Here is a 13403-nt window from a genome sequence, read left to right as displayed (position 1 = left end):
TTCAAAACTTGACAGAATTCAATTTCCGTAAGAAATGGCTTAGGCCTACTAAGTTCTTCCAGATTAGCAGATTCTTTTCATCAGTCATTTGGCAATTGCATGCAAGTGAGCTATCTGAGTACAAGTAGCTAAAATTGAAAATGAGTGCTTTCATTTGCGTCGTGCGATAGGCCGTGCTTGGAGGCATAACTTTAATGTCGTACACTATGTTGCGCTCTATTGCTGCCGAATGCAGTGGATCTGGTGACCTTCACTTTAATTGCAGGATATATAATATGTAACATGGATATAGGATAACATAGGATATATAACATGTCCATCGTTTCGCGACTTTATTCCTGTTATGAATAGAGCTTCATTCTATCTTGTTTTTCATATTTAATTTCATTTGAAGAAGACAAATTGCAGCTAAGCAGGGGAAAATTGCCGAGTTGCCTGTTTATCATCAACGAGTTCTTCCCACACTCGCTGACGTCACCGTCAACAGGATAGTTTTTAATCTTTACATCAAGAAGAAGTTGAACTCTTGATTCACCACTACTTGCACTAATGTTCGATAATTGATTAAGCACAAGTCGTATGCACTTTTTAGTTTTTGGTAAGTAAAAAAATGGAGCAGTTGCTTTAATGCAAAACTTTTCAAAAAGATTTAGGCTCTATACCTTTAATGATGATATTTCTTGATAATAGTCCAACTTCAGCTCTCATCTCGTACTCATGCTCACCAACCCTGTAGCTCTGCCCCATGTGTCTGTACTGCAGCGGACGTTGCAGTGTAATCGTCCGGGAATCGTTTCCTTTTTTAGCAATCACGTGCTTCTCGGTTTCAGCGGACCTAAAGTGCGTCAATCAGTGGTGAAAGATAGTGGTGATGTTCGATCTCTAGGTGTCGCCGTTAATTCAAACGTATAAAATTTTAAACATTCATATACAATTCTAAGTGTATATACTGTACTCACCTATATCCTGTGGTTGTTATCACGATTTCATCTTGGACTTCCCAATCCACCTCTTGCATCAGTAGGATAACGGATTCTCCAGGTTGAGCGGTCTCTGCCAGCTGTGTCCAGTACACGTTGTGGCTTTTACCATGGAAATCGCAACCCCCGTAACAACCGAGTCCTTTTGCCCCCAAACTTATTCCTGAAAAAATATTCATCGTGCAGACATTGCCGAAAATATAATGTTTATGTTTGTTTCCCGACGAACACCCATCAAAGTGAAGCTAAGGCTTTGATTTGAAATGTTGCCTTCAGTGTTTAAAAAACTTATGCACTGCCACAACATACGATTGCTTATGAACACAAGGATTTTGTTACAGTCATCACTCATCAGGCAATTTGTAGCTTTTTGTCTTTGCTGAAGTATTTTAATTGTCACGGATTACACTGATATCCTAATTGTATCTTCGGCGCAACTATACACAAAGCAAGGATCACGATACAATCGCATTTTACTTCCTTTACGTTTATCAACATAGCTGAGGGTGGCTGCTTGACTCGAATACCTCCCAGGACTCAGGTCACTTCGCAGCTTCCCATTTGCAGCACGCATGTCTTCTACAGGACAGTCTTTCTTATTTGATATTGCTTTGTAAATGTTACTTTTTCCAATATGTGCCGTGGTTTTACTTGTTTTTTACCCTCTGCGTTATTATACTTATAACAAAATAAACCAATCACATCGCGATGGTTTGCAAGCATGGATCCTCACCTGGGAGATCCCACGTTGGTGTGCTCGTGTTTCCTCGCAGTTCAATTACCAATTGTTTCGAGAAGAATTCCTTGTCAGAAAACCCAGCCACTATCCTACCGCCCTGTGACAATTAATTGGAAATATAATCGTTACTGGATAGTTGTTATACTGCAACTTCAAACGCCTCGGCTTACCAAAATAGTTTGTAGTCTTTTAATCATCTGAATCTGTTGCTGAAGCAATTTGGATACTTTGAATAAATTAAAATCCTTTTTTAAGAAAATGAAGAGAATAAATTCCTTTGCAAGCTTTTTTTCATTTATTTTGTTAGCGAAAAACCTTGCGTTGTTTCAATGTAATTGGCATGGGACACTCCCATCGCCAGCGACACTGCCAAGCAATTCGGGTGGCCAGCATTCTCACCTGAACCATAATGTAGATTGCTGAAACTTTAACGTCGTGTTTCAGAAATTGCAGAGTTCCTTCAATGGTAATGTTAATGACGTGGATATCTGAGACGTCCACCTCCACCCAGCACAATTCCATGGTATCGTTCTCGCCAGTGATGAAGCGTTTGATGACAACTGTGTCCTACAATGCCAAAATGTTCATCTAACCAGTTATACATTTTTGGCTGCAGTTACAAGAAAATGAAGGTTTAAAAACAAACCCATTTCATGTTTGTCCGGTTGAACGTTTGAAATATAAGTTTTACAAAATTATTTACATGGTCACCAGGTAACTTCTCACTGACCAACCTTATCGGGCCATTCCATGCACGGGTTGTCGCTTTCCGACCACAACCTGATCACTGTCGGGGGATTACGCGGTGGAGGTGGCGGGTCATAAGGGTTCGCTGGAGGTTTGCAATCCTCATACAAACATCTAAACAACAATTCTTGTTTTCATTCACTTTATCACAACACATACGTCAGGGATTAAATGAGACTGTTCTTTTGGCTTTTCACCTACACATCTCTCTTTGGATGGTGGATTGTCATGAGATTACAAAGACTCGAATATTTTACGCAAGAAGATAATGGACATAGCTTATGCTTGTGAGCCAAGCTAGACATGATAAAAACGTGTGTTGCATACAGCAAGAAACAATACGCTTTTTTATTATTCATACAATTAAGAGGCCATTAAATAATTTGTAGTGAGAATTGTGATATAAGACGCCACCCTTGGTCACCTGTACATGACGGCGGAGATGCCTCGAGTTGTTCCCTTGTATGACAAAGTTTCAAGATCTCTCCGCTTGCGCTTCGCCCCATTAACTTTGACCAAGTATTTCACAGTTTGAGTGTTTTGATCGTAATGCCAAGCCAGGTTCGCGTTGGATGGACTGATAGCTGAAGAGTTCTCAACCGAGTGGGGGTGTCGTCCGTTCAGGGAAATCCTGAAGCAACAATGTAGTACCATTAACGTCAACGACTTCGGATTGGTGATAACATCTCGAGAACTGTTTACATTGAACATGTGTATGAATGGGCAATTCATTGGACGAGAAGTAAAACGCTATAATATCTGAAAGCCAAATTCGGTTTCAACAATGAAAATCTTCAGTTTTAGACAATCATTATCAAATTTGTATTGCACACTGCACACTGCACAGTGCACTGTATGCAAAGTATAATAGATAATGACAAAGACGGTAACAAAGTCACAAATGAGAAAAAGTAAGTTGAAAAACGCTCAATCAGACTGTTACTGAAAAATTAACAGTCTGACTAAAATCTTCGAAATCAAATTTTCTTTGTTTTTCAACATGTGAGGATGTTACAACCTATTGTGTCATCTGGGGAAAACAGTAAAGAAAGCGTAAAAATATAATTTTTAGAATAATTAATTTAAACATTCGCTCAAAGTTAGCAAAATCTGAAAAGTTCTGTAAAATGTGACAAATCCGCAGGCCGTATCTTTAGTTAGTCATGGGCTAGCCTATGTAATTAAGCTTAACTAGTGCTTAACAACATCTTAGCCCAATCTACATTATCGAACGCAGTGGCGGCTCGTGGTATTTATAGCAGGGGGTGCTGCAACCGGAAGTAGCCTATACGTGAAAGAGCGAGCGCCAAAGGCGCGATGCCAAGGGGTCTAGGGACATGACCCCCATAAAATTTTACCTTATTTTAGTGGTATTTTATGAATTCTGAGGCTATTTGAGCACTTAATTTCCTGATGTTCATCAAGTTTAAATAGGCTGTTTTAGCATGTGACCTTTGGCCTTAACTTATTATCGTAAGTTAACAATGAACCTAGGTTACATTTAGTTTATAAAAAATCCACCAGGTTTGGTAACTACAAAAATTTATTGGTAGAGCTTTACTTAAATTTAATTTAACAACACTAATGAAAACCTAGTCTAAGCTTTATCTTTTTGTGCAGAAAGCAAAGCACATTAGTCTACCCATGTAACAGCATCAGTCGCAGCCACCTAATATCGTGCTTGAAAACAACAGTATTTGCAACAGTAGCTAGCCTGACCACGTGACCAGCAACTGCAAAATTTGCAGTTCGAAATTGTGGGATTTGAAGCAACCTCAGCCAAAATATGACGTCACAATTTCTCTTTGTTCTTCTTTTATAAGATCGCAACTGCAGGGCTTGCAGTTCAGAGCTGCCAAATACAAGACTTAAAAAATCATCATATTTTTTAAAACCCAGAAATTATGAAACTTCCAGTCGGTAGGATCTATAGAGAACACGAAAAAAAACGTTAAATTAATAAAAAAAATAAAATACTGAAATGTGCAGGGGGTGCTGCAGTTTTGCAGTTTCTATGGACGAGCCGCCACTGATCGAACGCTTTTAAATCCGCTTCACGCAACCTAAGAGATGTAAGATGTGGTGAAGTAGCCTGCTGCAATGCTGCTGAAATTTTACCTGTCACGTGACGATATCCTGTTACGTGATTGGAGTAGACGAGTATGTTAGGTTTCAGAAATTTATTCTTGAAAATGTTAGGTTAGGTTTTACACAACCAATTGTCTTAAAAACCATACAACATTGGGGCACAAGTTTTTGTCAGGAGATGCATGAAGTCTTTAACCCTTTGAAGGTTTGGGGGGGGGGCTGTTAATTCAACTTTTTTGTATCAACAGATGTATTTTTAAAACCACTGAGGCTGCGACTATGAGATTTCTTGACTTTTTCTAACTTTTATTCACCTCTATTGAGCTGAAATTTTGAGCGAATAAAGGTTATAAATTGAGAGATATAAGGCATTTCTCAGCACATCCTCAGAAATATTTCATACTCTATTTATATGTTATTTTGCATTATTATATGTTATTTTGCATTATTATATTATTTTGCATGAAAAATATAGATTCAAATTGAGATTATGTAGTGAATCAAAGTGATTCCCAAATTTTGAAACCGTGCCTTAAAAAATAACAGAGATATCACTCCTAAAGCATAAGAAGAATCGACAGACCCCCCAAACTGAGCAAGACTCCAGGAGCCCAACCTTCTAAGGGTTAAACGTAGAAAAATGCAAAAAAGTCATGTTTGGCAAATGGCGGATAGTAGGTTTACCAAAATTACGGCAGAGCTGCACTTTACTTTTTAACGAGTTCAAGGAGCTCATATTGTTGGCTACACTTTTACCCACACACTGCAGCTCTACACTAAACACATCGAACTCGCCGATTTATTCAATACGCCAGACAATTAATTGGAAGCCACTTTAGGAAAAAAAAACTTTTGACTTTTAATTTTTCTACAGATCACGCGATCGACTTGTTGGGCAGCCTCGATTTACGCAGATTTACTGTAGCCTACAGTAACACTGAAGAAAATATGCCCCCTTCTAAACTAAATTAATAGTTTGAAGCTTCGCGCTTACGGTTTCAGCATTCAAGTTTCCAGCCTCTCGCTGCACACAGTTTGAAAATCCCCCTTCAGAATAGACTAATTGCGAATGCGGACAAGAGCAAACAATACAACATCTGCTCGAATGCCCTGGACTGAAATTAAAATGCTCTGCACGAGACCTGGTCGAGTTCATCGATAGAACAGTAGTTTGAGTGATGCTCTGGGCTGCTGTACCACACGAAGAAGAAGACTTATAATTATGTGACTTACTGGTTTATCTCAGCACTAGATGGCGCGCTTACTACACCAGCCAATATAATAACTGCAGTGATGGCAACAAGTAGACGAGGAAGCAACTTACACGTCTGGTCGCTGGTTGAGAGAGTGGTTGACAAACAGGTAGGAACCAGGAGACATATCGTAGATTGCCATGGAATACGTGAAGTTGGTGAAGGTCTTGCCTCTGATGACTATCCGATATTCCTCCTTGCTGGGCAGGAGCGCTGTCCACCCTGAACCAGCAGAACAAGCTTTAGCATTCCAACATGAGGCATCACACTTTTAAGTTGATTAAGCGTCATTATGTGACAACAATCATTAACCACATGAACACAAACAAATCTTATACAACGTCACAATCTCATTTGCTGTTCCCACTCACCTTTAGCGTAACCATCTGCTATCTTTAAGAACGAGCTAGTTGTGTTTCCGTGTTGGTTGCTGACAACGAGGCTTCGTTCATGGAAGTTTTCTGGGGTCCCAGAGAACGTCATTCTATGCAGCTTAACTCCCGGGGGACACAGCACCGATGGAACCCCGCTAGATAGTTTCTGGCCTTCCACTTTCTGTTACAAAACAACTTGTTCATTGGCCGGATTTAGCTGGCCAATCATGTCCAAGTAATTTTCAATCAAACGCCAAAAACAAACCAGAAATTGTAACAAATGTAAACCATTCGACAGTGGGGTGTTGGCTTTCGATATGAAAGAGCCCAATGGAAGAGGCGCAGTGCACTTACACACATGTGACTTTGTTGGGAATGTGTGCCTGTGGTGGAACAGTTTGATTTATTAATTTCCAAAAGTATAAGTTCGTAACCTTTCCACTTAAAAAATTGGTTTATGTGACGTTGCTTTCAATTGAGAACAATTCATTTATATAAAAGTACTATTTAAATACAATAGAACTATTCAAGACAACTATTTGCATCGCATAAGCCCAGCAAAGAGTGCTATAGAACTGCAGTCATTACACACCGAGACTTAGTGACTAAGCCAATATCAAGGTTGCTTCAATTATGTTTGTGACGTCATACCGGACAAAGGGTTGTATTGAACAATCCCGAATAAGGAGCGACCAACGTCATCGGTTCCGCTCCAGAAAGCGATCCGTCTCTGTCGATGATGACAGCGTGCTGCGCCCATCCCCATCTCAATCTAACGGGGGTGTCTACGAAACTGAAGCCTGCAAATAAAAGCATAATGTATGTTTAGACACAAACTTAGTGTTTGCAAGATGAAAGCAAAACTGTTTGTCAGGTGGATAAACTGAAATTTCTAACTCAGACTCGGCAGGACTGCCCCGAATTCAAAAACACTTCTCTCCAGTTAAAGGAAACAACATTTATATGAGGGATCACTTGTCGTATGCTTGGTACAAGTAGTTAACAAAAGCTGCAATGTGCGGAGGAAACGATTTGAATAGCACATGATGGTGTTAACCTGGATTTTAGGAAGAATTATTTGTTTCAATCGAAATCATCAACAGGCCGAGCTGAGTAATTTGGTTGTTGAGATTAAAAGTTCAATGTTTGAGTTTGAAGTACAACTCATTGAATCTACATTTTGTACATTTCTTTCAATATCAAAGCATTTTTTTTTTTATTTGCAATAAAGATTTTAATTAGGTTATATTTCATTTTACGACGGTTTATCAAAATAATGTGATATTTTAAAATTATACCCGGTGCAATTACAGTATGTAGATTTTGTAGAATGCAATGAAATCATTGGTCACCACACATGCTTTAATGGTTGGGTGATTCCAATAAGCAAACCAGCTTTAATCCTAGAGCCATAAAAAATAGAAACAGCATGACTGATCGGCAACAAGTTTTCCTAACAAGAATCGTACCGTCGAAGAAAATGTAGTTTCCTCCGTCGCTACTTCTGGAGCCAATTGTGAGTGCAAGGCCCAAGTTGATGAACCTCGCATTGGAGACCCACATACCAGATCCTCCAGGCAGACCCTGACAATAATATCTCGACAATTAGGTTTCAGCACAAGCAGGTGGTGATGACCATGCCTTGCACGATCGTACAACTCTATTTTTTGTTTAAATTTAACTTTCCTTCCGTCTCTTTAATATGCATGACTTCTTAAGCTAATAGAGGCTAGACATGGTGTGTACTTTGTTGTAGCATAACCAGGTTTACCAATATTTCATTTAAGCGTAAACAACACAAAGCGCAGAAGAAAAGCGATTCCAATGAATTAGCATTTCTTTGCAACAAGTTTCTCAAAATAAGCGAAGCAAAATGAAAGAAGGCATCTTCATTGGACTACAAATTCGAGAAGTTTTGAAAGATCCAGATTTTGAAAAAGCGCTAACTGCACACGAACTGCGTGCTTGGAAAGCATTTCAGTGGCTGCTGTGTGCAGATGTTTTGGGCAATAGAATGTCACCTTTGTAAGGAGGTAGTTGAAAACTTGTTTGTAAGTCATGTTTTTTTGTTTATCGTATCCAGGCTTACACCCGGTGGTTGAAGATTTAGATCAAGTGGACGGGAAGGCAAGGAAGCCAATCATGTCAGTCATGAAGAGATGGGTTGATGCATGTATTTTAAAGATACATTTTCTTCACTCACATCTAGATTTTTTCCTTGCTAACCATTAGTGCTGTCAGTGATAAGCAAAAGGTGAACAATTTCATCAGGGTATTACGGCCCTGCATCAAAAGCTTTTACAAGTATGCAAAACTACCAGGAATAACGAATTAATGGCTTTGTCTGTCCGACGATAAAAATTCAAAACCAAACCAATATACAAGCAATGAAGGCACTCTACCAAGGTTTTTGGAACAAAGGAATGATGAGCGATTATTGCTGCTGGGTATCGTCATGATCCGAGTCATTCTTACAAACGAAAATAACATTCAAAGCATTGTTTGATGTGTTTATAGTAATTTCCTTATCAATAAAGAAACCATGCATTAATTCTGAGCGTTGTTTGGGGACTAAAAATGCTCAAAGGCTTGTTTAGTACAACAGTTTTCAAAATTTTTGGATTGCGCCTCCCTTTGACGTCACTTGTAAAGCTTGTGCCCCTATTCTCGTATAAGTTATAAATTTAAATTAAACTACATAAGTTTTATATGCTTTGAATGTTTAAACAAACAACAATGCAGTAAAGTAATCAAGAGAATGAAATATCTTCTGACAGGTGTCAAACCACAACAATGCTTAATATGAACGACTCGGTTACATGTTTTGCAATGCAAACAAATTCATTTTCGCACAAGTCAGTTAAATCATAAACAGCTAAAAATCGATTTCGCTCAGCTGGCAGCTAGATCAGCGGCCCCCAACCTTTTTTTTCTGTCAACTACCGGTTTTGAAAAAAAGCCTCGCGGACCGGCGATAAGAAAAACAAGTTTGACATGCTACTTATCGGTCTAATTTTTTATAGTAGTAACACGCCTTAAACAGGATTCATTAAATACAGATAATGTAGAAGTCTAGATCGGTAAAGAAAACTATTAAGTCGGAGGTCTGGGAGCATTACTCCCTAGAAAGTTCTGGCTAATTTAACGTCGTTTGATCGCTTTTAGTGCACGTTTAAACTCAATAAGGATTTTTTAAACAAGGCACACACCTTGCATTTGACGAATATTATCAAATTAAAATTGAATTTATTTGGATGTTTAAATAAGTGGTTTTGATTTAAAACTGAAGTTCCTTTTAAAATATATTTTCTTGCACGACTACAGAAGGCTTCAATAATTTATTTGTTAAAGGTTTGTGTAGCATTGTGTGAGCATTTTGAAAATCCATTCGAGGTGCTCCCATCTTTAGTATATACCTTATACAAGGCACATTTAACCTCATAGGTCAATTTACTTGTGAAGTAGCCTAGTAAGTGAACAAGACGTTTACTTTGAAATATTTCATTACTACTGCTGTCTTGATTTTTAAGGGGCCTTTAAAACTTCACCGGTACTATTCTTTAAGTTTACTACTGAAACCATGCGTTCCCGGTGCCACCCGAGCGTTCCCGATGCCACCAGAGACCTTTTTATGAAAGAATGCATGAAATCATTCGACTATTGCGGCAAATATCAAGCCACGTTGATACCGATAAGAGTGACACCAACACCAGTCACGACTCCGAGAATGATTGTTTTGGTGCGTTGGTGCGTTGGTGTGTTGGTGTGTTGGTGTGTTGGTGCCATCGCATGAAGCGTCGGTACGGAAAGAAAAGTCATATGTGGAAAACTTTTATTTCAGACAGAAACAAGTCCTTGATCTTTTCCAGTGCAGATTTAAAAAGGTTGTTTATTAAGTATAACAGCACACACCATTCCTTCCAGTGCTGCGGTAGAGAGACTTTTTTCCCTAGGAAAAGACGCGTTGAAGCCAAACCGGGCAAGACTATCGCATTTCTAAATGCTCGTGTTTTGAAAGAGGTATAACAATAAATTTCACCCAGAACGTGTTTTCTATAACGGCGTTGAAATGGCAGTGTAAGCAAATGATAGCATTTGTTTTCAACGTCATTTTGACTTCACGAGTGTTTCCTGTGTCAGTTTAAGATAAAAGTAGCGGTAGCTCGCGCTACTGTAGCCCGAGTAGCGGTAGCGTGTAGCGCGCCATTTTTATTGATTGGTAGCCGGTAGCGCGCTACTAGTAACTTTTAAAGTACGGTAACGAAACTCTGAATATTAGGGTATTGACTGAATATTAGGCTCGCCTCTGAATGTTAGGGGATTGACATGGGACTGAGAGAGCGCAACGAGCGAGAAAATTTTACAAAATGTTTTTTTTTTTCAATTTTGAGTGGAGGTACGTGACCAAGTGCTTCTTTTTGGATCCGTTATTGCTTTGATATACAACAAGTTAGAGGTAATACTCATGCGTACGTAGCCTATTCAGTGCATGGCTGCGATTGTTTTCTCTGTAATCAATTTATTGTATGGCTAAGGACATAGGCTAAGGTTGCTTTTAACCAACTCGCACTCTTGACGGCCATTTTGATATGAGTTCTCGCGACCCGGTAACAACCATTTCACGACCCGGTGGTTAAGAATCCCTGAGCTAGATCATCTTCAGTTAAGCTGAAAGCAAACATCACAAAAAATCAAATGATGAATGTGCGAAAGAATGAAAAACGTTTCACTCTTGTTACGTTAAAGAATTGATGGAAAAGACTAACAAGTAACAACCTAAGGCGAAATAAATGAAAAATGGCACGAAAGAGTATGGTATAAAATTGTACCATCATAAGCCTAACCAGGAAACATCAACAATACGCAAAATATTGGTTAAATTGACTGCGCATAACCCGTAAGGCTCCTGTTTTTGCAAGTATAGCGACGAAAGGAATCATCTACATCAAAAATATCCACGAGATAACCTGACAACTACTACAAAAAAATTTTTTTGCTGAGTAAAATGGCAAAAATTTATATTTTTATGCTTTATAGAATAATTCTTTAACGCAGCGTGGTCGAGCTCCGTTTTTTTTTTGGCCCGCAAACTGATAGTCAGCTTTGCTTTATTCTAGCAATATCTCTTCAATTTTTTTTTGTTTGTTATTGAAATTGACAAAAAATACTTTGTAAATGATCCTTTGTGATGCATAACAATACCACTTGGTTCAAAAAATTTTCCCATAAGCGTGAGAGTTAGTACACAGCCCCCAGAGCTTCAACTTTAATTATGTGAACTTCAGAACGATCCGTTTTTGCTGTCAAAAAAACAGGAATATCCTACAAGCTTTTGGAAGATAGTGTCAAAAAAGAAGTTTCCCCTTTTAAAAGATGTTGTTCTGAACCTGTAGGCCACTCGATGTTTGGAAGTACATACATTTGCGAATGTACGTTTTCGGCAATGAATAATATTGAAACCAAAAATCGAAATCAAATTGGAAACGAGGCTCTTTACGCTTGCGTTCGCATGGTCACAACTACGATTTTCGTGGATATCAATGCTATTGTCTAAAATTAAAGTCCAAAGTTGATAAAGTTAAAGATGATTCCCCTTTTAGGGTGAAACAAGCTGTAGAGGTTTTAAACAGTAGTAACTATATGCCATAGGCTACGTATAATTTGCCAGCAATAAGCCTATGAATCGCTATTTAAAAACATTGGCCGCAAGATATAAAAAAAAAGTTTTTGGCCCGCGATGAAAAGAAGTTGGACCACGAAACAAGAGTGAAACGTTTTTCATTCTTTTGCACCTTCATCATTTGACTTTTTGTGATATTTGCTTTCAGCTTAACTGAAGATGATCTAGCATTCTAGCTGCTAGAAATTTTAGCTGCTAATGATTGAACTAACTCGTGTGAAAATAAATTCGTTTGTATTACAGAAGTGTAAGCCTTGTTGCTAAACGCAACAAACAGTTTGTACCAGCCTCATTTTTTAATCATAAATCGATTTTGTTATCACAGCGTATTCAGTGTGATCATGTCACGAGCAAAAATAATAAAATTTAAAGGTTTTAAGTTTAGATATTGTGACGTGAAAATTGCATGTTGCGCCACCATGAAAACAATTAAACAGATTATACAATCGATTACTAAGAACAAAGAAATAAAGAATAAATATATTAATAAGAATAGCAATTATATTTGATGTAATCCGCTCTGCTTAGCTTTTTGCTTGGCATTGAGTGCGTTTTGTGGTAAATAGTATTTATTGTTTAATCGATTACTACGTAAGTACTAATGAATAAACGCAACATGTTTCTATGATGTTTTATTAATATCCACTGTATCGTTTTTGTTAGTCTTGCAAGGTCTGGTGCGTTGCGTTCTGAAATGGCTTTGCCCGTGGTAGGATTTCTTTCAGAGATTTTATTTGCCTACCTTGCTTTTCGTAATGAGCTAACGCATCAAGAGTGTTCCCCCCAAGACCATCAACACTTTTGATAACCCACCAAGGTCGATCAACATAGCAACTGTCCTTTTGTCTTGTCTTTTTTTACTTATCTAAATTGTTAAAAAAAAAATTCAAGCCTTTTTTTCCCTCTCTTTTTCTTTTAAATTAAAAAAAAAAAATTCTATTAAGGTGTTGCGACCGTGCTATATTTTAAAGTGGTTGTTCTGCTTTGGTATTATGCACGTTATAATGTACGCGTTTTGTCGCTTCTACCTTTTTCTAGACCTCTGCTATGTTTGGCATATATTGTTTTTTGTCGTTGTGATGGTCAGAAATATACAACAAACTGAATGTAAACTTAAATAAAATGTGTAAAACAAAGTGGACAGTACCAGACTAAATCAGAAAAATCAATTTATTGATTGATTATTATTGAATAAGACTATACTGAAGCCACACTTGTGTGGCGAAAGCTCTATAAATAAATTAGTTTTTCTTATTTAGTCTGATACCGTCCACTTTGTTGCAAGAATAAGCCCTGGAAAATAAAGTCACACTACCAGTCAATGCAGGTAACACAATATAAGGTGCTACAAACATTTCTGTTCACAAGTTGTGTAGTACAGTAGCATACTAGTGCAGCAGCCCTACCAACTTGGAGAATCTTCACGCCCCACTGGGGGAGCGCGCTCCCGAGTTAAAGAACCACTTGTTTAGAGCAACCAGTATACCAGTTGCCTAAGCATATTCGATGCGTGTCAATTCAATCTTCAAGATAAACGAATTG

General features: G+C 38.2%; 1 protein-coding gene across 1 annotated transcript in view; it reads right to left on the bottom strand.

Moving 5' to 3' along the window:
* The window catches only part of LOC145785375 (fibrocystin-L-like), a 150909-nt gene that overhangs the window by 47528 nt on the left and 89978 nt on the right, over positions 1-13403 (bottom strand). The window contains exons 35-44 of the mRNA XM_082597030.1: positions 7651-7765; positions 6833-6981; positions 6179-6362; positions 5879-6029; positions 2891-3097; positions 2454-2580; positions 2119-2286; positions 1714-1816; positions 960-1143; positions 663-835 (exon numbers count right to left, since the gene is read on the bottom strand). Coding sequence (XP_082453156.1) covers positions 663-835; positions 960-1143; positions 1714-1816; positions 2119-2286; positions 2454-2580; positions 2891-3097; positions 5879-6029; positions 6179-6362; positions 6833-6981; positions 7651-7765 — 1561 coding nt within the window. The remainder of the gene's footprint in view (positions 1-662; positions 836-959; positions 1144-1713; positions 1817-2118; positions 2287-2453; positions 2581-2890; positions 3098-5878; positions 6030-6178; positions 6363-6832; positions 6982-7650; positions 7766-13403) is intronic.

Source organism: Aplidium turbinatum, chromosome 16 (assembly GCF_918807975.1).
Source record: "Aplidium turbinatum chromosome 16, kaAplTurb1.1, whole genome shotgun sequence".
Taxonomy (NCBI): Eukaryota; Metazoa; Chordata; class Ascidiacea; order Aplousobranchia; family Polyclinidae; genus Aplidium; species Aplidium turbinatum.
The sequence above is the reverse complement of the archived record's forward strand: the minus strand, read 5'-3'. Positions and strand labels throughout refer to the sequence as shown.